The 25,916-nt window shown below is 63.0% G+C and overlaps 1 protein-coding gene across 1 annotated transcript; it reads left to right on the top strand.

The window, feature by feature from the left end:
• The first annotated feature begins 5,314 nt into the window (after window positions 1–5,314).
• On the top strand, window positions 5,315–25,573 carry PTCH2 (patched 2). Its single transcript, XM_086617283.1, has 23 exons — window positions 5,315–5,383; window positions 5,687–5,879; window positions 15,840–16,029; window positions 16,152–16,221; window positions 16,461–16,552; window positions 18,427–18,622; window positions 18,723–18,844; window positions 19,284–19,431; window positions 19,661–19,792; window positions 19,872–20,027; window positions 20,151–20,243; window positions 20,324–20,449; window positions 20,526–20,644; window positions 20,760–21,165; window positions 21,247–21,559; window positions 21,835–21,977; window positions 22,067–22,247; window positions 22,807–23,090; window positions 23,544–23,681; window positions 23,830–23,972; window positions 24,245–24,344; window positions 24,747–24,992; window positions 25,163–25,573. Exons 1-23 carry the CDS (start codon window positions 5,315–5,317, stop codon window positions 25,571–25,573), a joined length of 4,071 nt encoding a protein of 1,356 aa, XP_086473409.1.
• The last annotated feature ends 343 nt before the right edge of the window (window positions 25,574–25,916 follow it).

Genomic DNA, 25,916 nt, shown 5'->3' with positions numbered 1-25,916 from the left:
CACCCCCAGTCCCTAGTGCTGTCCCTAGCGCTGGCACATCCCCAGCTGCTCCCGTGTCCAGGGAATGCAGATGGGGATAGGCTGGTGCAGAAGGGCAGGGAGTTGTGGGGATCTCGGGAGGGTCTGAGCACAGCCAGGACCCCCGGGAAGCCCCCGTCTGCCTCCCGGGAGTAGGGAGACGTTGTACAGCTGCGGCCGCAGCCCGACCTTCCCCAACAGCAGTTACCCACCCTCCCCACATCAAATTGCTCCCGGCTTCATGCCGGCAGCGGGCGAGGTTTGCCCAGGGCCCAGCGAGCACCACGGCGGCTGCTAAATGGGTTTTATGGTGGGATTTAGGGACTTTTCTGCTGGGTAATTGATTTGCCCAGGCAGTAAAAGATCAAGGCAGGGGCTGACTGTGGCTCCTGGCATCTGCCTGCCAAGTGGGCCAGGGCGCAAGCGGCTCGGGGCACGGCCAGGGCCAGTGGTCCCCAACACTGCGATGCGCGGCGTGGGGCGCCGCAGCCCCGCAGCGATGGGGCGAGCCCCATGGTTCGGTCCAGGAGCTCCCTTGAAGCCCCCTCCTCCCCCCACTCCTCGCATCCTCGCATCCCCCTCCCCAACCCCACCACAAAACAGCCCCCAAAGGAGACAAAAGGGGCTGTTTGGGGACCTGCCACCTGCTAGTCCCCATCCTACAATACCGCAGTAAAGAGGCACCAAACAAAGGCCTTAAAATCCTAAAGGGGCCCATTCATTAGGGTGACAAAGGGGGAAAGAACTACATTATCATAATTAATCCCGGTGCTGGCGGTGGGTGGCAGGGCCCTCTGTCTTCCAAGGTGGTGTGGGGACGGCCGGTGTCACCACGTCCACACGCTATTGTGCGCGGTGGCCTTGCGGGGCTTAGGCGGTTCTTAAGCTCTGTAAACACTGCAGGACCCCCCCACGGGTGCCGGGGATGCCGTCCTCCCCCCAGCCCCTCCCCAGCCCTGTCTGTTTGTCTGCTTGCTGCAGACCCTCCCCAAAATCCCAGGCCTGGGATGGGTCCATCCATACCCCCTCAGTGCACCTGCCCTCAGGACTGCTGAGGACTGAAGAAGAGCCTGAATCCCGAATCCCGAATCCCTGGGTCCTGCTGGTGGTGCTGGGATGGGAGCTCTCTGGCCACATGCCCTGTGCCGTGTCACACAGAGAATCATCCCAGGTGGGGTGTGACAGGGATCCCTCTGCTCCCTCCCCGGGGCTTTCCCTGGCCTCCAAGATGGAACTGTATCCCTTCCCTGCCATCTCAGCCCTATCTGGGGGGACCAGATGGGGTCTGACTTGAGGACCAGCCTCTCTTCCCCCTCTTCAGCTTCGTGCTGTTGGGGAGGTGCAGGGAAACGGAGGCATGGTGCTGCACATGGAGATGCGCAAAGGTTTTAGGGGATGTTAATGCCCCATCTCTAATCCCTGGTGGTGGATTCCGCCTCCCTTCTCTATCCCTTGGTACACAGCATCCCTTTGGGATGCAGCACCCATTGGGACACACCCAGTGCCGGCTGGGGGAAGCAATGGGGCAGAGGACACCCTGACACTGCCCGTCCATCCCAGGGGGCCCTCCCTGGACCCCGAGCTCTCCTGGGGTCCCTGGGAGCCTGTGCCTGGCTCAGGGCCCTGGCTGGGCCCGCTACGCCGGTGCTTGGGAGATCACCATCTGGTTTCCAACTAACAAACGCCCAGCGCTGGCTCCCGGCAGAGGAGTTGCTGCTGCGGTGGCGGCTGTTTACAGCGTGCCGAGGCTCTGGCATGTCCCTGCCAAGTCCCCTCTGCTTTCCCTCCCGGCCGCAGGGCTCCGGGGCTGCATCGTGGCCATGCGAAGCTCAGCTCCACACCCCAGCCCCTGCCCAGCCACTGCTCTCCCGGAGGATGCTGCTGCCCACCGAGGCTGTTGTCCCAGGCTGGCCATCCCCAAGGAGTGCCCGCTGTGGCCTGGCTCCTGCCTGCGGGGATTTTCCCATCCCCTTTGCTCGATGGGGTGGGATGCGCAGTATGGGGACAGGGGACAGGGTGGGCTCCCCGGCCACGCCAACTCCTCTCCGGGTGCTCGGTGAGAGTGTTGCCCTGTGCTCCCTGGCTTCCACCGCATCCCACCGGCTCACACCGGCATCTCCCTGCAGCAGGGTTGAGGGGCGAGGCGCAAGAGTGGTTAGGGTCCCTGGTGGCCCCAGCACGGGGGCAAAGTCCTGGGCTCCTGCCTCGCACCCACGGCTCTCGCAGCCACCGGTGCTGCAGAGACACTGCGCAGGGTGGGGACTGCGTGAAGCCATTTGCCTTTAATTGAATTTATTTGTTACAACCCCAAACAATGTAAAGCAGGCTTCTCCCAGGCTCCAGCTGCCTGCCTGCCCATTAAAATACCATCTAGAACAGCAAATCCCCCCTCTCGCCTTGATATAAAACAGCCGGTCAGCAAGATGTGGCAAACGAAGTCTCCCTGCGCACGAGCCGGTCTCCTGCTCTCCATCCCACTCCCCCGCAGCTGGTGGCCCGCAGAGCTTCAACTCCCCTTCCGGGTGGCTCCAGGGGAAATAAGGGTCCTGCAGGGACACCCAAAGCCCTGGGCTCAGAGCAGACCTGCAGTCCAACAGCCCATCGCTGCAGTGTTAGGGCAAGGGCAGGCTGAGCCCCATGTTGCCCACAGGCATTTTCCAGTTGGGTTTTCAGTCCCCGTCGGAGTCACAGGATCTGGCCCTGTTGCTGGAGTTGTCATCCCCCCTGCAAAGCTTGGGATCCCCAAACCGGCCACCCTCCTGCCGAGCCCCACACCCTCTCGTTTGGGACGCGTGTCACCATGCCAGTGCGGTGCCAGCTGCTGCCGGGGCCATGTGGGTCCTGGGGGGCAGCTGGTCCCTGGGGACCATGGAGGCGGTGGGGGGGCAGCGGACAGGGATGCAGGGTGCAGAGCAGACAGGGATGCCAGGGACGGTCCTGCCATGGCCAGTCCTGCGCAGTGCTCCTGCCACACGGGAGCCCAGTGCCAGTGTGGGCGAGCCAGGATGGGGCTGGGGAAGCTGGTCCTGCATTGCTGGGAGCTCAGGAAAACCCTCGGTGCCTGGGATGGGGCAAATTCAGCTCAGCCCTGAGCCCCAGCAGACACTGATCGAGACTCCATTGACCATCCCACAACTTTTCCAATGGCATGGATGCTGTTTCCTTGTCCACAGGGCACAGGTGGGAGAGCCCTAGGTGGAAAACGATAGTGAGAGATAGGAAGTGGACGGAGGACTGGGGGAACCAGCAGTGCCGGGGAGAAGGAGGAGAACTCAAGTTTTTTATAATTAAGTTTATAAAAAGCAGCAGCTGCCCAGCGGTGGTGCGGGTCCACCGAGGAAGAGGAATGGTGGAGCTGTTAATAGCAATCAGGCAGCAGAAGTGCTGAATAGCCGTTTCCCTTCTGTATTTGGGGACTCGCCAGATGCTACAGGCCTATCGCTGGACGAGGGAGAAACCCTTTACGTGCTGCTGAGGCCCAGGAGAGCTCGACGGCAGCGGGTCAGGCCAATGGGGGCCGTGGCTGGGGGGCAAGGAGGAGCTGCCCAAGGAACTCGATTTATTTATGGGGGTTTCCCACATTTTTGGCCAGTAAGGAGACACCAGGATGAGCATCACTGTCATTGCTCCAGGGGACCGGGGTGGGCAGTGGAGACATGGGATGGGTGCTGCTCCATATGGGTTTACCGACTGCCCTAGGTGCCCTCAGGAGCTCCTCGGGGCACCATTCTTGGTGGGAGCAGCACCACGTCTGTTCAATAAAGACCTGAGAAGAGTGTAAAATGGGCAGAGAAATAATCCCAATTATCCCACAAATTATTGATGGTATTTATCCCTTGCCCTTTTGCCAGCCCCCTGCCCCATGGATGGAGATTCTGTGCCCCCCTGCCTCCAGCCCTGGAGTGTTAGGCTTGGCTCCTCAAAGCAGGGCATGGGGCAGCACTTGTGGGCACACTCAAAGAGTGGGGTGTCTTCCTGCCCCCTGCCATGGCCCTAGGGGAATACCTGGCCCTTGGGGAGGGCAAGAGGGCACTGGGGCTGGGGGGACACCCTGCTCTTGGCAGGGGGGTGGTTTGTTTCCTTGAGAAAAGGCATCAGGGGAGATACTTGGTCCTTTGTGGAGGGCACCTGGCCCTTGAAAGGGGGTGCTCATCCCTTGGGGTGGCTACAGGGGAGATGTGCAGCCACTGGGAGAGGGCTGCCTCTCCCTTGGGATGCATGAAGGGGGCTGCCCAGCCCTTGGGGGGTGGGCACAGGGGGATATCCAGCCGTTAGGAAGGCTGCCTGTCCCTTGGGAAGTGTTATGGGGAGATGCCTGGCCCTGGAGGGGATACCTGGCCCTTGGGGTGGCTACGCAGGGTCTGCCCAGCATTGTGGGGGGCTACGGGGGGAATGCCTGGACCAAGGAGGGTAGCTATGGGGAGATGCCCATTCCTGAGGAGAGGCTACAAGGGCATGCCCTGCCCTTAAGATGCCCTTGGGAGGGATGTCCATCCCAAGGGGGCTGTCTACCCTTGCAGGGTAGTGGTGGGAGAAGGATGCTCATTCCTGGAGGTGGCTGTGGGGGGATGCCCTGCTTATGGGGTGCCCGTCCGTGGGGGATAGCTATGGGGAGCTGCCTGCCTTTAGAGGGGGTCATTACAGGGGGATGCCCATCCTCCTTGGGGTGGCTGTGGGGGGATGCCCTGAAGATGAGGTTTGCTATGGGGGGTCCCTATCCCTTGGGGTTTACTGTGGGGGGTGCCCACCTCTGGGGATGACAGTGTGAGGGTGCCCACCCCTTTGATGGTGGTGGTAGTGGGGATCCCTAGGGGTATCTGTGGGGGTTTGCCGGTCCCGGGGTGGGGCGCGGGGGGGGCGGGGGGGTAGCCCGGGGCGCGGGGTGGGGGGGTACCATTGCCTGCGGGCGGGGCGGGCCGGACCAGGCTGCCCCCGGTGCCGCCGCCGCGCTCCCCCCCGCGGCGGGGCCGGGCCGGGCCGCGCGGGGCGGGGGGGCGGGCGGGAGGGGGGTGCCGCTGTGTGTGGCCGCCGGCGGCGGGCGCGCCGTTGCCTAGCAGCGGCGATGGGCGCTGCCGCGGCGGCGGCGGCCAATGGGAGCGGCGGCGGCGGCGCGGCCCCGGCGCCCCCCGCCCCCGCCTCCCCTTTAGAGGCGCGGCGGGCGGCCGGCGGCACACAGCCTTCCGCACCGGCACCGCGCCGCTCCGCCACCGGCACCACCGGCCCCGCCGCGCGCATGGGGGCCGCCGCGCTTGGCCCCACATAACGGGGGGTGCCCAGCCCCGCCAGCCGCCCCGCCATGCCGGCCGAGCCCCTCCGCTCCGCGCCGCCGCCGCTCCGCGCCGCCCGCCGCAAGCCGCTGCCCGAGGTAAGGGGCGAGCGTCGCCCGCTCCCGCGGGGGGCTCCGGGCCGGGGGGAGCGGGCGGGCGGGCAGAGGAGCCCGGGGGGGCTCGGAGCGGGTGTGGGTACCCCTGTGTACCCCGGTTCGGAGACTCGCTCTCTCCCTGGCTGGGGACCCCCAGCATCGCGGCTGCCGGAGGGGTCCCGGCGCCGCTCCGCAGCCCGCGGAGCGTGGCCGCCGCGGGCATCCTGCCCCGCTGCGGGATTCCCCCCCTCCCGGGCAGGCGCTCCCCTTTCTCCGCTCCCAGCCTGATCCTCGCCCTCTCTCCAGGGCAGGGCCGTGGGCCAGAGGGCCCCGCTGTGGCTGCGGGCCCGCTTTCAGGCGCTGCTCTTCGCCCTGGGCTGCCGGATCCAGCGGCACTGCGGGAAGGTGCTCTTCGTGGGGCTGCTGGTGTTCGGGGCGCTGGCCGTGGGGCTGCGGGTGGCCTCCATCGAGACGGACATCGAGCACCTCTGGGTAGAAGGTAAGCGCGGCCCCACGGGCTCAGGCGCCCGTGGGAACGGTCCCGCTCCCGGCTGCGGCTTTGTCCCCGCGTGGAGCGCGGAGTCGCGGGGCCGGCCCGGAGGCAGGTGACAGCGCGGGAGCGGGGCGGCAGGAGGATGAGGATGCCGCCGGGATTCCTGCGTGCGGGGCCGCGGAGGACGGAGCGGCGGATGCCCGCGCGCGGAGGTCCCGTCCGCGCGGCCGCTCGGGCTGCGCCTTGCGTGGGCGCGTGGTGCGGAGCCGCAGAGGAGCCCCACGCGCGACCCGGCGGGGGTCCCCGCACGAGCGGGCACGTGCGGTGGGGATGGTGTTTGGCGCCGGCTGAGCGCGCGTGTCCCCGCGCGTGGGCAACCCCGTCCCGCGGTGCCGCTCTCCCGCCGCCGGGCCCTTTCCCCGCGGGAAGAGCCCCCGGGAGCGGTCGCAGTCCCGTACCGGGGCAGAGCCGGCGCCGCGGCTCTGGCTGAGGACCCCCGGCCCGGCGGGGACGGAGCAGCGGGCAGGGTCAGGCAGGAGCAAATCCCCGTTTCCGAGTGGAAGCGGCTGATCCCCCTTCTTTGTTATTAATAACTCCAGCGTGGATTTTTCTCTCCCCTCTCCCTGCAGCTCTGCTCCACGGCGCTGGGATTCGCTTTTCCCTTGCGCCTCCCTCCTGCTTTGGGGGTCTCGGGGGCAGGCAGCACCCGGCATCGCACCCCCCCATCCCTGCCAGGCTCTGGCCGGAGGGAGTCTCCCAGCCTGGGGTCCCCGGCGGGGTGCTGTGCAGGGGCAGATGTTGCTCAGCGGAGGGGTGTCAGCCATCTTTGTGCGGGAGCGCTGCCTCCTCCCCCACGCCCCGCTCCCTGTGTGGTCCTCAGCTACTCTTGGATGCGGTTCAACAATAGAAGCAACTTTGCTCTCCCACCCCCTTTTTTTTTTTATTAAAAAAAAAAAGGCCCTGCACTCCCTCGCTCCTTGCACACAGATGCACACACACGCACCCCTGCCCAGGAATGCCCAGCTCTCCCACCTGCTCCCCATTCCCGAGGGGTGTTTGTCCCCCCTGGGGTCTTGTCTCCGTCATCCCTTTCCTCTGCAACGCGTAGCAGAGAAATCCAGTGATACCTCCCGGTCCGGCTGGTGCCTGAGTGGTGGCTGCTGGAGGAGGGACGCGCTCCCTCCATGGTTCCCTTGGTCCGGGTCGTGACTCTGGCACCGTCCGATTTTTATTGTGCTTTTGGGGTTGCAAGGAGTCAGCGTTTCATGCAACCGCGGCTGGAGCCAGGGAAGTGGCTGTGGTTGTTCCTGTTTGGGGGGAACGGGACTTGCGAAACATCGGGGTGGAGAGCGAGATGGGGAAGGGGCTGAGCCTGGGGACAGATGGAAGTGCCCAGAAACCTGGCTTTTCCTGCACCCATGCTCTGTGCCCCACTGTACTTCCCTGCTTGCATGGGTACAGGCAGGAGGCACTGTGGCTGCAGTTGGGGGATGTTTCCCCCACACTGTGGTATGGCTGTGACACGGTACTGGGGGCCTCTGCGAGGAGCTGGCCCTTTCCTATGGCTGGGGCATTGGTATCAGGACTTGGTTTTATTTATTTGTTTTTTTTCACCCCATGGTGAAACACTGCTGACCCGGGATGTCCTGCCCCCCTTCCTGGGCAATGAGTGCACTGGCTTCCGCACACAGCCCGTGCCCTGGATCTGTAGCACCTGGAGTGAGGATGGCCTGCAATGCTGGGGTGCTCTGTGGCGTGCTGCTTGGGGCCCTCCCTTGGCCTTCCTGGAAGGGCTTTTCCCCCGAGACTATGCGCTTGGGGCAGACCCCTCCATGCCTTGCTTCTGGGTGGCATGGCCCCATGGCACTCAAGGAGGCTTTCCTCAGGTGTTGGCACTACCTGTGACCACCAAGGATGATGTGGCTGGGGTGGCTTTAGTCCTGCAGGTCTCTGACAGGCTTGTGTGGGTCAGGACATGGAAGGTTTGAAGCGGCATTTCCAGTCTCATGTATCAACTGTGGGGCTGCCTCCCTTCCCCATAACCATCTGTGGGTCCTTGCCTCTCTGTTGTCCTCTGCTTCTGCATTTTCTGGTGAGATCAAAGCCTCCCCTGGTGTCCTCAGGTGTACCCAGCCCACCCTGATCTCTGGACCCCATCCCACTGGTGTGAGGGTGTGTGTTATCAGTCAGCGGGAGGGCCTGGGCAGCAGGATGCAGTTTTCCAGACTGCACGGTTGGATCCTGAGCACTTTAAGCTCCTTCTGGCTTCTCTCAGCCACTACCGTCTCCTGTCCCCGGGTGTATGGCAGGGTGGTTGGTGTGCATGTCCCTCTGCAGTGAGCCTGGCACTGCCGTGCCAGCTTGAAGCAGCGCAGCCCTCACTCATGGACTGGCAAATCTGGGTGCCCCCATCAGCCTGGCCACAAAGCCTTGGGAACCCCAGAGTGCTGTCAGGACCCCAGCTTCTGCCCTCTCTGCGTGTGTGTGTGTGTAGGTTTGCAGGAACGTGGTCCATCGCAGCCCTGAGGCAGCATCATGGGGTGTTTAAGGGACAGGGGGTGTGTGTGTGGGAGTCCTGATCCCATCATCCTAGGCTGGTAGGTCCCAGCTGATCTCCCAGCTCAGGGGCTGGGTGGTTTAGGGTCCTGGGAAGCCTCTGATGACCCCCTGAAGCTCATCTGTACCTGATCACCTGCCTGTGCTTAGCCAGGCTGAGGGGTGCAGTTTTGTGATGCTCCAACCCAAACCACCTCACCCAGGTGATGTTCCAGCCTTGCAGGAGTGGAGTGTGACCCCATGCTGGGCTATCCCCTCTGCAGGCTGAGCTCAGCCCTCTGGGAGCTGGAGACCTGGTGGGCAGGGGAGGAAAGGGAACGGAGAACCGTGCTGCTCTCCCCACCCCAGAGGAATAGGATGGGCAGCCCTGCTTTGCCCCCAGTAGCTGGGGTCAGTGTTGGGGCCATGCTGATGGCAGGTCTCTCTGTGCCTGGGCTGTGACCCCAGCCACTATGGGAAAGCACAAGGTCCCCTGTTCCAGTTTGGGGGGTGTCCTCAGCCCTGTGGGCTGGGGGGTGCTGGGGGTGCCCTGGGGTAACTGCCTGACCTGCGTCCCTGTTTGAGAGATGGAAGGGAAGCCATGTCACCCCATAAATTGGACTCGACTGTGGAAATGTTCAATTAGGCTCCTCCAAAGCAATTAGCCACTCAGAGGCTTTGAAATCCCGGCTAGCGGTGAGTGTTGAGTTACCTCTAGACACCTGGCAGCTGTTCCTGGCTCTCCCAGGGCGTCTGTAGGGCCAAGGGGCCGGGGCGGTGAGCTCTGGGCAGGCAGAGCCCTGGGTGGTGAATGGGTCTGCCTGATTTATAGCACTGAGGGCTGGTTCAAAGGAAGGCCGGGTTAATTCCTAACCGGAACAGCCGAGCACCCTGCGCAGCCCTCACACTCTCAAAGAGCTGCTGAGTCTCCCCACAGAAGACCCCATCTCTTTCCTGGAGAGGTCAGGGACACTCCAAATGTGCTGGTGGGATGAAATGGGATGCATAGTATGGGGGCAAGGGGAATTTGCTGCCTTTTTACCAGCTTGGGGCATGAAGCTGAGACACCCCCAACCCACTTGTCAATGGCTTTTGTCCTTTTTTGGCCTCTGCAACAGGACTTGGCACAGGGTGTCCACTCCCTGGCATCCAGGGCAGGGCTGGGGTGCAGCCCAGGGGCTCCCCCTATGGCAGGGGCAAGCGGGAGAGGAGACCCCAGCTGGCTTCATCTTTGCAGAGAGAGGGGCAGTAGGGATGGGGAAGCCACAACAAAAAGCCAAGGATGGGGATTTAGCGCCATCCCCACCCTGCCTCTGCCCTGGGGAGACTGTCCGTGTGGCCCCTCTTCCCAGCCTCTGTCCCCACTGTGCATGGTGGGACCCACAGGGGACGTGGGGCAGCAGCTGTGGAGGGGAAGTGGGGGGCTGTGGCCGTTCCTGGGTGGGCACAGGAGAGGTGGGTGGTCTCGTTGCTGCCAGCGGGTGGGTTTTGTGGGGTGAGATGTTGGTGTGGGCGCTGAGAAAGGAGCAGGCAAAGCTGGGCTGGGGAGGATCTGCGTGGGGCTGACACTGGTGGCACGGGGGGCTCCGATGGCAGCTTGTCCATGCAGTGGGAGCAGCAAGACGCCTGCTGGGATCTGGCCTGAGCCGGCCTTGTGCCTGAAGGGCGACTCCCAGGCTGCCACGTCTCCACTCCCTCCCCATATGGGTGTCCTGTGGGGGACAGGGTGCCTGCTCCTCTGGAGGTGCAGTGACACAGGTGTTGCCCCATGGGGAGGGAAGGGGCAGCCTGGAGTCTCCAGTGCTGCCCTGAGGACCCTCCTGCCCAGCCCAGTGGCATTTTTCCTTCAGGACTCTGCAGTTCTCTGTTCACAGGGTCTGGACATTCTTGAGCACCCTGTGCCTCCATCCTCGGGGGCTCAGAGAAGTGAGGGGCAGTGAGGCATTGCCACCGAGTGGTGCCGAGGTCCATGTTATCCTAGAATCCTGGCTGGCTCTGCCCTCTGCTCTGAAGCACCCTCTCCGCCGCACCCCTGGCTGCCTCTGAAAAGACCTTTCTTCTTGGAGCTAGGGGGTGGCTGGGCTGGGCTCATCCAGCAGCCCCCCGCCTGCCCAAAGATGGGGCGCAGGCAGATTTCCCTTTATTTATCTTCAGAAGGTGAGCGTGAAACCTCTTGCTTTCCTTTTCCTTTCCTTGACAGCTCAGTTGGCTTTTTCGGGCTGGAAAATTTTGCCAATTAACCCAAAAAGACTGGGAGACTCTTTACAGATGGCTGCAGCTTATCTGCCCCTATCCATTTTGCTTTGCTTTTCAACTTATATATATATTTTTTTTATTTCCTAGAAAGTGGTGGGGTTTTTTTCAACTTAGACATATCCACGGATTTAGGGAGGGGGCTTTTTTTTTGTGTGTGTTTTAAATGTTATTTGGCGGCTGGGAGGGGGCAGCGCCAGGGCCCGAGAAGAGGGTTTTATTATCTGCCTCTCCCTCGGGCCTGGAAAAGTGGTCTGAGTTCAAAAAATTCATTTCTTGCCTGAATGAAGCCAGCAATGTGGAAAAATTTCACCATTCAGAGGGGGATGAATGTATGTTTCAACCACACATTAAGTGACATTAGCAAGCAGTGGAGTGCCTAATGTGGCCATTTTTCACAGCAGCCAACAGAGGGGGTGATTAGCATAATTAGTACAGGCAGCCCTATACATATGGAAATGGCAAATGCCTAAATGCCAACACCAGTGGAAATTTATGTCAATGCTGACAGGAGTCTTAGCGGTGAATAGTTCCCAACTGAATCCCCTCTCCCCACTTTTTTTTTTCCTCTTTTCCCCCCTCTTTTTCGGGGGTCGTGCTGTCCCCTCTGCACCGGCCGGGGCGGTGTGAGCTCCTGGCTGTTCCCCGCTCCCTGTGCTGGGAACCGCCATCCTGTGATTTGGGGTAATAAAGACATTAATTTAGCTTTGCTGTTAAACAAAAGGGGTTTGGCCGGGGAGCCAGCCCCAAACGGGCCCTTTCAGCCCCCTCCGCCACTGGCTTTTTGAAGGCATCCTCCACTTCTGCCACCTCTCTTGGCTGAGCCAGGCAGTGGGAGCCCCTGTGGTGGGGCTCGGCTTGGATGGAGGCTCCAGTCATCCCTTGGCGCTACTGGGGAGACTCATCTGCCACCTACCTACCCCCCTCCTTTCCTTAGGACCGGCCCCATGCCGTGGGGTGAATGGGGCCGGGAGGACATGTTTTGACAGGCCAGGGGCCGCGGGGCTTTTGGCGAGGCCGGCGGTAGCAGCCGGGACAGGTAAAAATGGCTCTTTCAGCGTGCCCTGGGTGAGACTTCCTCCAGAGCAGCATGGGTCCTTTCACTGCCTCCCTAATCCAGCTAATCCGCCCCACAACACTTTGAAGGTGGCCTCCAGCTTGCACGCTGCTCGGCACGGGGAAGCAGACGGCAGAGGGATGGATGCTCGAGGCGGTGCCTCGGGACCCCTTCCCACCAGGATGCAGGATGGTGCTGGCATCCTTCCAATGCCCCAGGGGCTTTAATTGCTTGGGATGGGTATATCTGCTGCTGTGATGTGCTCTGTCTGCGCTGTGGAGCGGCTCCATGGTCCAGAGTTTGCCCTGACAGGCGCCCCTTGTTGTTGCGGGGTGGGGGGCGGGCGGTTTCCCATGGGGATGGCTTTTCCCAGGATATCTCAGTGTGGCCTTGCCTCCCTCCCATCTGTGACTTGAGTGGGGGTTTCTAGCCCTGGCATTGGGATGTTGTGCTGTGGAAAGGGGGCTGCTCCCCAAGGCACTCCCCCTTACTGCTTCCAGCTCTTCCCTTACTGGGGAGCATGGCTGGAGCTGGGGTCAGGGCTGGCCTGGCTCTGGGACTTGCTGGCCCTGGCACAGGGCTGTGGCATCCCCCATGTACCAGCCAAATCTGTGACTTGCCATGTTTGTCATTACATCCCACAGCCCCGTTATCCTAGGCAGGAGGACAGGGCCTGATTTTTGGAGGCCAAGCAGGGTCATGTACTCAGGCGTGCTCCTTCTCTGCCACCCTGTGCCGTCTGGGGTCACCCAAGCAGTGATGGCTGCTGGAAGTGCCCATGGTCCCACCCACAGAGCAGTGCCACTGCTGTTGACCACAGCTTCCTCACACAGAGCGGTCCCCTCAGCAGCGTGCATCTCCTGGGTGGACACTGATGCCTCTCCATGATCCCAGCACCTCCCATGGCCTCCCTCGCCTCCAGACCCTTTGCCTTTGCCAGATAGGGAGGGCTTGGTGTGGGGCTGGCAACCTGCCCCGACCCACTGCCCTCCTGGTGCCACCTGGGCACGCTGCCCCAGCATGCTCAGCCTGCTGCCCCCCACCTGTGGGTGCCTGGGGATAGGGCCTCTGTGGGGTTTGCCCACCTCCTGCCCTGGCTAAGCAAGGCAGGATGTCCCCGTGCTGTCATGCCAGGCACGGTGGCTGCGTGGGGGCAAGCCCTGTGCCAGGGGGCTTGCAGCTGTACCAGGAGCAGCAGGACCTGGCATGGGTTCCTCTGACCTCAAACCCTCTGAGATGAGTCTGCAGGGTGCTGGCAGCCCCAGGGGGGATGTAGGGTGAGCTTGGGTCAGACCCCTTCTGGGGCAGGGGGGCAATGCAGAGGGTCCATCCTGGCTGGGAGCAGCAGCCTGGGGCTTCCCATGTCTGGAGAGTGTAGATGGGCTGGCACTGGTCATGGGGGTGCTGTGGTCCTGGCACCCGCTGGGGCAGATGAGGGCACAAGCTGGTCCCGCTGGGTGAGGGTGATATGGCTGCAGCCCTGGGGCTGTGACCGTGGGTCCTGTGCCAGGAGGGTTTGGGGAGTGATGTCGGTGGGGGAACGACTCAGGCAGGGTGGCCGGGAAGGGGGCAGGGAGGCTCCCGCCCTGCTCTGTAATTTTGTGGCGGATGCTGTAATTACGGGAGGGCTCCCCCCGTGTGGCCTGTGGGCGGGAGGCAGCCGCACACGCAGCTGCCCCCACTACTGGGGACCCCGGCCCCTCTCTGGCAGCTGTGCCCTCCCCACTTGGCCACAGTGGGGTCCCACTCTGCACCCTGGATGTATGGGGTGTACGTGGGCATGGGGTCCCGTTCACCCTCCAGCCCATGATGCTGCGTGCCTGCACCCTGTGAAACCTCCAGCTGCAGGTACCCAGAAGCAGTGCCCACCCCAGGGAGGATGCTTGCACAGGGCACAGCTGTCACCGGGGACCGTTCTGCCCCCAGGCCCCACTGTGAGGTTTTGGGGGGGAATGGGAGTCCCTTTCCCCAATGGGGGGGGGAGGGGGGGTCCAGGGGAGGGGCAAAGGCAGCTCCCACTGGGGAGCAGAGTGGGCTGTTAATAAGTGGGACTGGGGCGCCTGATTGGAACCAGAGAGCCCTTTGCATGGAAAAGCCAAGGGCTCCCTTTGTTAATTGGAATTAAAAAAAAAAAAAAGAAAGAAAAAAAAAAGAATTTACATACAGTTCCTCATTAACGTGCTCATTGTTGGTATTGGGGTGCCCCCCCGACCCCCTGCCCAGGCCAGGGGGCTGCGTGCGGCATGGGGCGTCTCACCCTGCTCCCAGCCGCGGGCCGGCCGGCGGGCGCGCGCCCGTTTGAAGTGTCCTTGGCAGCCCTGTGTGTGCTGCCTTGTCTTTTCATGTTGCTCTTTGGTTAATTAGGGTGTTGGAATTTGAGGCTTCCTCATGGCCTTTGAAGCTTGCTGACGGCTCGCAGTGCCCTGTTCCAAATTAACACTAATTACAAGGGACGGCTTTTTATTTTCTCTCTTTTTTTTTTTTTTGTCTTTCTTTAATTTTTCGGGGGGCTCCCCCCCACTCTACGCTTGCAGATGTGCGGCTTGTCCCACAGCGCTGCTCTCAGTAGAGATGCCCGCGGGGTGCAGCAGGATGCGTCCCCCGAGAGTGGTGGCCATGCTGGACACCCCCCCGCCCCCACTTCGGTCACCCTGCCCCACCACCCGCATGGTTCAGCGTGGGTGGCACGGCTGAGATCAGAGCAGCTCGGTGCACCTCCTGCCTGACCTCCCAGCCTGCCGGGAAGGGGATGGGTTCCCCTGTGACACCCACCCTCCCTGTGTCCTCGTCCCCTCGCCCCGGGTGCTGCCGTCCCCTCTGACACACACACAAAGGCCACAGCCGTGTGCTCCCCCTCCCTGGCCCTGGCACAACCTCCATCCCAACTGGCATCTGATGGACACCAGCTGCTCCTCGGCCCAGCAAGAAACAATAAAGATGCTTCCCCCTCCCCGTTCCCAAAAAGCAGGGGAAAAAAACCCAGAAAAACACCAACCCATATAATAAGTCATTAAAAGGGAAGATTCTGCTCCTTATTTGCGGTCTCGCTCTGGCCTCCTCGGCGCTGGCAGGGGGCCAGGCCCGCCGGGGCCCCCGCCTCTTGCTGAGGGAGCGTCCCAGCGCAGATGAATCCTGACGCCCCCTCCCTTCCTCAGCACCCGGGGCTGGGCAGGAGCCGACTTCCCCCTCCCAAAAGCAGCAGTGCCTTGGGATGCGTGCTGACAGCGGGCACCCTGGGGTGTCCCTGGTGGGTGGCCTGGGGGTGGGGGCTGCATGCAGCATTGCCCACTCTGGGCAGGGGGCTGGGAGCAGGGCGGCCGGGTGTTGTGCTTAGGGATCTCAGGATGGGCCTCCCGCTCTCCCCTGGGCTCTGTCATCCCTGCTTCGCTGTGCCAGGAGGCATGGAGCCCCTCGTTTGATGGGCACGGGGACGGCTGTCCCTGGGACAGTGCTCCGCCACCCAAAAGGCCATGCAGGGTTTGATCTCAGCCCCAGCTGCGCTGGCAGGGAAGGATTTCTCTTCTGTGCTGAGGCGGCTGGAAATAAAGTCGATGGCTTTTCCCAGAAACCTCAGCCCCACTGCGTGCAGAGGTCTCCTGCTGCCGTTGGGGATGGATCCCAGAACATCAGTGAGGGAGAGGGGTCCTGCAGAGCTCCCCGGGGCCATGTCCCTGCCCTGTCCCCAAGCCCCTCCGGAGGTAGCCTGCACCTGTGGGAGTTTGGAGGTGGCCACTTCTCCCTAACCCATCCCCTGGTCAAAATGCACACCTTGAGGTGCCAAGGAGCAGCCAGGCGAGATGGGATGGGGCGTCGCCAGTTTCATTCGCTGTGTCAGGGACCAGTTGCGTTGGGCATCTGCAGCAACCACTGCAGCGCACAGGTGGGAGCGGGCAGGATGCATCCCATCCTCCTTGCCAGCTGTCCGCCTATGGCGTTTTTCCTCAGAAAGCAAAGCCAACAAGCTGCTCTGGGGCTGGAAATATCTGTGTCGGTGGGAAGGGGGATGCCTGCTCCGGTGTGGGCTGGGGTGCTGCTCGCCTGGGTCCCCTGAGTGCGAGCACCTGGAGGATGCAGAGATTGGAGATGGGCACTGACAAGGCACATCACGGTCCCTTCTGCAGCAGGCAGCCGGGTGAGCCAAGAGCTGCGCTACACCAAGGAGAAGCTGGGCGAGGAGTCGGTCTACACCTCCCAAATGTTGATCCAGACCCCAAAGCGTGACGGGGAGAACATCCTGACGCAGGAGGCCCTTCAGCTCCACCTCGAGGCAGCCCTGGCAGCTAGCAAAGTCCAAGTCTCGCTGTATGGAAAGTGAGTCCGGCTCCGGACAGGGGAGATGAGAACCCCCACCATGTCCTGCGTGTCCCCCACAGCCTTTGCTGTGTCCCCTGTGGGATGATGCCTGTTCTCAGCTCCTCCTTCTGCCTTTCCAGATCGTGGGATTTGAATAAGATCTGCTACAAGTCAGGTGTCCCCATCATCGAGAACGGCATGATTGAGAGGGTGAGTGGTGGCACAGCGTGTCCCCAGGGATCCCCTCCACAGGGCACCGGTCCCCCAAGAAACAGGCAGCGGATGGGCCATGGTGGGGTTGAGACTTGCCAGTCCCAGGCTCTGCAAAGGCACCACCAGCTCCGTGCGGGAGGGTGCAGGTTTGGGCAGCCCAGCAGGGCTGAGGTGGGGGAGAGTGGGGGGGGGCCTAATCCATCCCTGCTGACCCCTCGCATCTCCTCCTCCCACAGATGATAGAGAAGCTGTTCCCCTGTGTGATCCTGACGCCACTGGACTGCTTCTGGGAAGGCGCCAAGCTGCAGGGAGGCTCAGCCTACCTCCCGTGAGTTCGGGGGGGCTGTCCTGGGGTGAGGGAGGGTGCAGGAATTGCGGGGGCTGCTGAGGAGCTGTGCTTATCCACCTCGTGCACCTCGGCCCTGCTGCTCCGAGGTCCCTTGGTGCTGCTGCTCAGCCCCAGGATGGTCCCACCACTGTTGCTCACCCTTTGGGTCAACACCCTGGGGACAGGTCCCCATCCTCATCTGCCCAGCCTTGGTGGCGCAGGCAGGGCTGCGGCCCATGCCATCACACCAGCCAGTGATGGGGACGCGAGGACAGAGAGGCAGGTCCCTGGGGACTGCTTCCCCCCTCCAGCACTTTGTGGGTGCCACGGTGGTGAGGAAGCACCCATGCTCTGAGCTGTGCCCAGGGACACAGGGCTCGGAGTCCCTGGGCTGGGTGGTGGGTGACTCTCACACAACTCCCCACACCGCGGTGGTGGGGTGGGGGACCCCGGGCTGGGCAGAGGGAGCCCCCCCCCCCAACATTCCTTCTGTTTACGCGTGTGTTTGTCCGGGAGAGCCGGGGCGGCTTGTGCATTGTCAGCAAACGCAGCGCCTCGCTTTCTCATGCTAATGCTGCTCGGAAAGCTGCCCCTTGCCAAACAGATGAAATAGTGGCCTTATTCAGACTGCTGCTGGACGGGAGGAGGGGGAAGGGGCTGCAGCATCCCCAGCGAGGACTGGGGAACCGGCTTTTTCCCCCCAAGACTTCAGATTCTCCCCATGCCAACCTGGGGAGCAGCCAGGAGTGGGAGCGAGCCAGGCTGGGGTGGCCATGGCGAGCGGGATGCTGGTGGCATCGTCCGCCGGCGTGGGCAGCATGGTGGCGCTGGGGTACGTGGCAGGTGGGGTGGCACCCGCAGCCACGGTGGGACCCATCTCTCCTTGCAGCCGGGTGAGCGGGTGCCTGCATGGGCACCCCAGCTGCACCACGGCCAGCCCATGGGGACTCGTCCCCCTTTTTAACGCCGAGGGGTGAGCAGGGTGGGAGCTGGGAGAACAAAGAGCGGCAATCTATGGAAAGACAAAAGGATTTGCCCTGGCTCAGTGAAGCAAGCGAAAGCAGATAAAAGGGGCTCTCTTTGGAAGCAACAGCAGCTCCAGTTGGTATGTGGGAATCTCAAGCGGCCAGCTCCGGCCCAGCCAGCCTTCATGAATTATTAGGCTGCATTTCTCCCCAGAGCCCACACTCACTTGGGGCTTTTTCTTCCCCTCTTTGGAGTGCTGGGCTGGGTTATTGGCTTTTTTGTGTGTCCTTTCTGTCTTAAAAAAGAAGCCGAGCAAAGCTGGGAGCTGGCCTCCAGCACCCCAGGCTGGGATGGAGGGAGAAGAGCATCCACAGGCGATGGAAAAGCCCCTTTTCCTTAGTACCCAAGTCCCGTGGGGTCCTGCTGGACCTCCAAAGACCTGGTCTGCATCCAGCTCCCAGCCCCATCCTGAGCCCCCAGAACCTCTGCTGAGCCCTGAAACCTCCAGCTTGGGGGCAGATGGCAGAAAGGGCTGGAGGGGATGCTGGGAGCCCTTGCTGCCTGCTCTCCTCTATCAAGATGTTAGCCTGCGGGCAGTAATCGGCCTGACTACTCGCACAAAGCGGGGCTGGGCGGTGGGGCCAGCTCCCCCCGCTTTGTCCCTGCCTAACAGGATCAGGCACGCTACTTGACTCGGGGCACGGCCTGCTGCGCCGCACGGGGCGTGGGGGATGCTGCAGGCAGCCCCGGGAAGGGGTTGCGCTGGGGACTGGTGCTGTTCCTCTGCATCCTCGCACCTTGCCTTCCATGGCACCCCCGGGACCCATGGGATGGGGTGGCAGTGGTGGTGGTGGTACCACATATGAGTTTTGGCATCCCCCGTCACTTGAGCCCTGCTCTGTCCCCAGGGGCCGCCCGGACATCCAGTGGAGCAACCTGGACCCTCTGCAGCTGATGGAGGAGCTGGGGCAGTTCACATCCCTGGAAGGCTTCAAAGAGCTGCTGGACAAGGCAGAGGTGGGGCAAGCTTACATGGAGCGGCCCTGCCTGAACCCCCAGGACCCCCAGTGCCCCCCCAGCGCCCCCAACAAGCAGAGCCAGCAGGTGGGTCACAGCCCGTGGGGGTGGGGAAGGGCGTGGGGGCTTGCTGCTCTCCTGCCTGCCCCACAGTCCTGTATCCCTGACGCCTCCCCTCCTCCTGCAGAGCCCTGACATCCCCACCGAGCTCTCAGGAGGCTGCCATGGCTTCTCCAGGAAGTTCATGCGCTGGCAGGAGGAGCTGATTTTAGGCGGCACAACCAAAGACTCTCAGGGCAAGCTGCTACGGTGAGAGCCGCTGCGGTACGGGTGTCCCCAGGCATGGCACAGGGGCCCAGCCACAGCACCTGCTCCGGCGACAGTTTGGGGCAGGGTTTCCTCATCCTCATCCTCATCCGATGCCCATGGGAGCCCACCCTGGCTGCAAGAGAGGCCGTCTGGGAGAGCGTGTGAGGCTGGTGAATGTATGGGGCTGGCGAGTGTATGGGGCTGGTGAGTGTGTGGGGCTGGCGAGTGTGTGGAGCTGGTGAGTGTGTGGGGCTGGTGAGTGTATGGGGCTGGCGAGCAGGGCAGTGCTTCAGAGTGAAAGGGAGGATGGGGGCAGGATGCCTGCATCCTCTCCTGGGTGTCTGTGGTGGGACTGGGAGCTGTGGGGTGGGGGATGGACCCATTCCTGCATCCTGGGGCGCTGCAGCCGGTCCCAGCGAGGTGCGTGCCTGTCCCCCAGCGCCGAGGCCCTGCAGACCATGTTCCTCCTCATGAGCCCCCGGCAGCTCTTTGAGCATTTCAAGGATGACTATGAGATCCATGATATCAGCTGGAGCGAGGAGAAGGCAGGTGCCATCCTGGAGGCCTGGCAGAGGAAATTCGTGGAGGTGGGTACTGGGAACAGCCGCCATGTGGGGCTGGGCACGGTGATCTTGTGCATGGCATCCTCCTGCACCCAGGTTTTCATGTGGCCACAGGTCCTGGCACCACTCTCTTGTGGTCCGGCGGGTCCCTAGGGACCCTCAGTGGTGATGCTGACACCCTGGGTGGCTTCAGGGGGGATGTTCTGGGGAGAGGGGGGATCCTGACTCCTCTAACGGGATGCACCTCCGGCAGCTGGCACAGGACTCCATCCCACCCAATGCCACGCAGAGCGTCCACGCTTTCTCCACCACCACTCTCAACGACATCATGAAGTCCTTCTCCGATGTTAGTGCCATCCGGGTGGCTGGGGGCTACCTCCTCATGGTTCGTGTGCTCCCTCTCTCTGTCTCCCACCGTCCCTCCCTTGCCCCCCGATCCCCACTAACCTGCTGTGCTCTTCCAGCTGGCCTACGCCTGTGTCACCATGCTGCGGTGGGACTGCTCCAAGTCCCAAGGGGCTGTGGGCCTGGCAGGAGTCCTGCTTGTGGCTCTCTCCGTGGCCTCTGGCCTGGGGCTTTGCTCACTGTTGGGCATCTCCTTCAATGCAGCCACCACCCAGGTATGTGGTGGGGGAAGAGCTGGATACTGCAGGGCTGGTGGGACCCTGGGGACTGCAGGGTGGCCAGGTCCCCTCTCAGGCGGTGTCTGTGTCCCCTCACTGATGCTGGCTGTTCTCTGGTAGGTCCTGCCCTTCCTGGCCCTTGGCATCGGCGTGGATGACATGTTCCTCTTGGCTCATGCCTTCACTGAGACCAGCCAGCACATCCCCTTCAAGGTGAGCACCGAGCCCTGCCTGGGGGCTGCCCAGTCCCCTCCCACGTCCCCTCTCATCACTCCCTCCCTCTGTCCTCACAGGAGCGGACGGGCGAGTGCCTGAAGCGCACGGGGACCAGTGTGGCTCTCACCTCTGTCAGCAACATGATCGCCTTCTTCATGGCAGCCCTGGTGCCCATCCCAGCCCTGCGCGCCTTCTCCCTCCAGGTTTGACTGGTGTCCCTCTCCGGGGGCGGGTGGGAAGGGGTGACCGGACCCGGCTCTGACATGTCCCCCTGCCCAGGCTGCGGTAGTTGTGGTGTTCAACTTTGCCATGGTGCTATTCGTCTTCCCTGCCATCCTGAGCCTGGACCTGCACCGCCGGGAGAAACGCCGGCTCGACATCCTCTGCTGCTTCTACAGGTACCAGCGCTGGGCTGGCCAGGATGGGGCTGACCCCGTGGGTCCTCCCCAGAAGCATGGGATGACTCCGCTCCTCTCCCTCAACATCTTCTCTTCCTTCCCTCTCTCCCTCCAGCCCTTGCTCTTCACGGGTCATCCAGATCCAACCCCAGGAGCTCGCTGATGCCAATGACAACCATGCCTGCCACCCCTCCCCTTACGGGCACCCTGGTGTGGCCACCAGCACCCAGATCACCACCACTGTGCAAGCCTTCACCCGGTGTGACCCCTCGGGCCACCACGTCGTCACTGTCCTTCCACCCACCTCCCAGGTGTGCACCTCGCCCGCTGTCCTCCTGCCCCCCGCTGACCCCCTGGGCTCCCAGGTTTTCGCCCCATCCAGCTCCACCCGGGACCTGTTGGCTCAGCTGGACGAGGCCAAAGGTGGGCGGGAGTGCGTCCCCCTGCCCTTCTGCCGCTGGAGCCTCGCCGACTTTGCCCGGGACAAGTATGCCCCACTCCTCCTCCGGACCCAGACCAAGGTGAGGTGGGGACAGTCCTGGCGGTGCCACCTGAGGTGGGTGGGTGCATGGGACACTGCCTGACCCCCGCTATCCCTGCAGGCAGTGGTGGCAGTGCTGTTCCTGGCACTTCTGGGGCTGAGCCTCTACGGCACCACCATGGTGCATGATGGGCTCTACCTGACGGACATCGTGCCGCGAGACACCAAGGCACACGCCTTCATCTCGGCCCAGTTCAAGTACTTCTCGTTCTACAACATGTTCATCGTCACCAAGGGCGGCTTCCACTACCCAGGCGCCCAAGCCGCCCTGCTCAGCCTGCACCAGGCCTTCAGCACTGTCAAGTACGTGGTGCGGGAGGGCAACCGTGACCTGCCCAAGATGTGGCTCCACTACTTCCAGGACTGGCTGCGAGGTGAGGGACATCCTTCTTCTCCATGCCTTCCTCTGCCCACAGACCCTCTCCCCATCCCACATCCTCCTTGCTGGCCCAGGAACACCTTCCCCAGTACGTGGCACCCTGAGGGGGGTGGTTCCACGATGCCCCCAAGGTGCCCAGCAGTGCCAAGCTGATCTCCGAGGTTTCTGTGTGCCCATCCTGCTGGCATCATGCTCCCCCAGGGCACACGGGATGCCGTGCAGGGTGGTGCGCCCCAAGGGATGCTCACCCCCCTCGCGCTGTGTCCCCAGGGCTTCAGGCCACTTTCGACAGAGACTGGCAAGCTGGGCGCATCACCCACGACAGCTACCGCAATGGCTCCGAGGACGGGGCGCTGGCGTACAAGCTCCTAATCCAGACCGGCAACAAGAAGGAGCCCTTCAACTTCAACCAGGTGCGTGGGGACAGGGCTGGGGTGACAGGGCTGGGGCTGACGCTGTGCCCACTGCCCAGTTCACGCCCGCTCCTGCTCTCTCCCCGTAGCTGACCACGCGGCGGCTGGTAGACGAGAACGGCATCATCCCCCCTGACACCTTCTACATCTGCCTGACGGTGTGGGCCAGCAACGACCCCCTGGGCTTCGCTGCCTCCCAGGCCAACTTCTACCCCCCGCCGCCCGAGTGGATCCATGACAAGTACGACACCACAGGCGAGAACTTGCGAAGTGAGTGAGCGTGGTGGGCTCCCCATGGCCCCCTCCCAGCATCCCCTGGCACAGGACTCCACTCCCTGCACCTTTCCTGCCCCACAAGCATCCCCCCGAAGAGAACTCCCCCACACCACTCGTCCCATCAGCATCCTCTGGTAGAGAAGCTGCCCTGCTGCCCCGTGCCCCACGCTCGTCCCCCTGCACCCCGCACCCTGAGCATCCTGCTGTGCCCTCCCCATGCCTGTAGCATTCAGCAACATGCCCCTGCTCCAGCCCATGAACATCTCACCTCAAAGCAGCCCCTCTGCCTCACAAACATTCCCCTGCAAAGAAACGCCCCGCTCCCTGTGGCTCACCAACCCCGCAAGCACCCTGCCAGCAGAGAAACCTCTTCCTCCTTGCCCCCAGTCTGCTCCCTGCACCCTCCCCAGCCCTGTGGTGCCCAGCCAGGCATCGGGCTGCCTGGGCTACACTCAGGCTGGTGTGGCCAGGGTGCCCCGTGCTGCCTGCACCCGCTGCTGCCTGCACCCCCGTGCTGCCTGTGCCTCCATGCTGCCCATGCTCTCTTCCCCAGTCCCGGCAGCCCAGCCGCTGGAATTCGCCCAGTTCCCCTTCTACCTGAGCGGGCTGCGTCGCACAGCTGACTTCGTGGAGGCGATCGAGAGCGTTCGGGCCATCTGCCGGGAAGCCGCCCAGCGCCACGGGGTGCTGAGCTACCCCAGCGGCTATCCCTTCCTCTTCTGGGAGCAGTACATCGGCCTGCGCCACTGGTTCCTGCTGGCCATCAGCATCCTGCTGGCCTGCACCTTCCTTGTCTGCGCCCTGCTGCTGCTCAACCCCTGGACAGCCGGCATCATCGTGAGTACGCAGCCCGACGCGTGGGGATAGGGGGGCAGCTGGCCATGCTGCCCTCCCGATGGGTGGGGACAGCGACCTCCAGCCCTGCTCCCATCCTGCTGGATGGTCCTGGATACCTGCTTCATGGGGACAGGGCAATGGGGTTGCCGGGGCGCCCTAGATGAAAAGGACACCCATATGGAGGTGGCGGTGGGTGGGGAACTCCCATATGGAGGGATCATGGACATCCCTTATGAAAGGAACATATGAAGGGGACAGGGGTTTGGGAACAACCATGCAGAGGAGGGTGAGGGCCACTCCAATAGATGGGACAGAGGAACATCCCAAATAGAGAGGAAAGGGACAATGGCGTGAGGCTGTCCTGTATGGAGGGGTAGGATGGGGCATGCCAGAGGGAAGGGCAGAGGGGACAGCTGATCAGAGCCACTCATCACTGACACCGCTGCCCCCCAGGTCTCCATCCTGGCCATGATGGCAGTGGAGCTGTTTGGCATCATGGGACTGATGGGAATCAAGCTGAGCGCCATCCCCGTGGTCATCCTCATCGCCTCGGTGGGCATTGGTGTGGAGTTCACCGTCCATGTGGCTCTGGTGAGTGCAGTCAAACCTCTTCCCAGCCATAGGGCACCCCAGCTCCTGCTCCCCAGCACCCTGACCCCCTTGGCCATGTGCTGATGAGTGGCCATATCATGGGTGGCACATGGGGATGAGCCCCACATGACATCCACACACCATGCAGGGCTTCCTGACGGCTGCGGGGAACAGGAACGTGCGCTCGGCCGTGGCACTGGAGCACACTTTCGCCCCCGTGATGGACGGTGCCGTCTCCACCCTCCTGGGTGTCCTCATGTTGGCTGGCTCTGAGTTCGACTTCATCATGAGGTGAGCGCTGGAGAAGAGTAAACCAGCCACTTGTTGTCTCCCAAAAACTTTGGCCATGGGGGCTGGTGAGCATGGGCAGCCTCCCTGGCTGGCAGTGGGGATTTGGGGGAGCTAGCGAGGACATGTCTTGCTGGGGGCACCCATCCCATCTCACATGGAGGCTGGGGTGACACGAGGGGGCTGGAGTGTGTGGTTTGGGAAGCCATGTTTGGAGTGGGATGGGGTTTGTGAGGGTCATGCCTGCTCACCCCCTCTGCCTGCGGCCCCCCCAGGTACTTCTTTGCAGTGCTTACCATCCTGACGCTGCTGGGGCTGCTGAACGGGCTGGTGCTGCTGCCTGTCCTGCTCTCCGTCATTGGGCCACCCCCTGAGGTATGAGACCCCCGTCCCGCCTCTCCTTGTCCCTCCCCCACCCCATACCCACCTCTTTCCATCCCTCATTGCCCCTCACCCTGTCCCCCCTTCACCCTACACCCATCCTTGCCTTACCCAGTCCCAGCTTCGTCCCATACCCCTCTCCGACCATCCCTTACCCTGTACCACCCCTGCTTTACCCCATCCTTTCTTTGCCCCGTATCCGACTTGCCCCATACCTGCATGACCTCGCTCCTGCCTCACCCCACACTCAACTCTCCCCGTCCCTCCCTGACCCATTTGACCCCATCCCTGCTTCACTCCTATCTCCCTCACCCCATCCTCGCTTCACTCCACACTCCCTGCTCCTCTGTCCCTGTGTGTCCCTGGTCCCCCTAATGCCATCCCCTCTCTCCCCAGGCATCCCCAGTGGATAACGGCCCCCGCCTGCCCCCGACGGAGCCGGTGCCCCCATGCCTTGGCCCTGGGGGGCTGTACCTCCGCCGTGCCCCAGCCTGGCCTGCCACCTTCCCGGACCCCTCGGACACAGAGCACTATGCAGAGAGTGTGAGGCCGGGCAACCCTCGGAGTCCCTTCATCATGCCCCCTGCCCCGGCACACATCCTGCTGGAGGCCAGCAAGGACCCCAGCTTCCCCCGCATCACTGTGAGTGTCTCTGCCTGCTGTGGCATTGCTGGCTCCCTGACATCCCCTCGGAGAAGGCCACAGATAGAGCAGGGGGAAGAGGGCTCAGGGGTGCCCTGTGATGCTGGTGGGGTTGCCAGAAGGATGCTCAGCATGGCTGGGGGCCTTCATGCTCCGTGTCATCCCCCCAGGTGCTGAAGCCCTACAAGGACAGTCCAGAGGTCCAAGGGAAGGAGGCTCCTGGCCCACAGCCTGCACCCCCCCTGCCATCTGGGGAGCCATGCCCCGCACCGCCCCAAGACTACCTGCAGCCCTGCCCGCCGGGTGCCCGGCCAGCCCCAACCTCAGCCCTGCCTGTCTACAGCACCCACCTGCAGGGTCCTGCTGGCAGCTATGCTACCGTCACAGCCACTGCTTCGGTGACAGTGGCCTTGCACCCCACGCTGCCTGGCTCGTACCCCAACTTTGGCGCTGAGGGCTTCGCCGGCGGCGAGCAGGACTGCCCACAGGAGCCTGGTGTGCCCAGCACCGGTGGCACCGCTGTGCCCGACGCCTTCGAGATGCAGAGCATGGGACACTGCGGGGCAAGCGCCCGTCGCTAGGTGAGTTTGGGGACACGGATACCCTACCCTGGGGCTCATGCATAGTGGCTGGGGGGGCACAGCTTTGGTTTAGAGGGACCCAGCTGACCCGCTCCCTGTTCTCTCTCCCCGCAGGTTGCCAGCTCCTGGGCTGAGCATCTCCCCAGCGCCCGGTGGGCACAGGAGGGTGCAGAGCAGAGTCGCCCGCATCGTGCTGCTAATCGCCAGAGTGGTGATGCCTCCCGGTCTCAGCCGAGGAGGACCAGCCCCCCGTGCCCCCCATAAAGGGGCTCAGCAGGGCAGGGTGGCACTTCTATGCAAGCTGTGTGCACGCTATGCTGTGCCCGCATGTCCCCAGCCTAGG

The sequence above is a fragment of the Tauraco erythrolophus genome, chromosome 10 (assembly GCF_009769465.1).
Source record: "Tauraco erythrolophus isolate bTauEry1 chromosome 10, bTauEry1.pri, whole genome shotgun sequence".
NCBI classification, from domain to species: Eukaryota; Metazoa; Chordata; class Aves; order Musophagiformes; family Musophagidae; genus Tauraco; species Tauraco erythrolophus.
This window is presented reverse-complemented; position numbering and strand designations above follow the sequence as displayed.

What these genes read in the sequence shown, in the direction of transcription:
- PTCH2 (XM_086617283.1), top strand. Translation starts at nt 5,315, where the DNA reads ATGCCGGCCGAGCCCCTCCGCTCCGCGCCGCCGCCGCTCCGCGCCGCC. An exon ending in TCAATGCAGCCACCACCCAG is followed by an intron (nt 20,028 to 20,150) that starts GTATGTGGTGGG and finishes GTTCTCTGGTAG; the next exon opens with GTCCTGCCCTTCCTGGCCCT. An exon ending in TCATTGGGCCACCCCCTGAG is followed by an intron (nt 24,345 to 24,746) that starts GTATGAGACCCC and finishes CTCTCTCCCCAG; the next exon opens with GCATCCCCAGTGGATAACGG.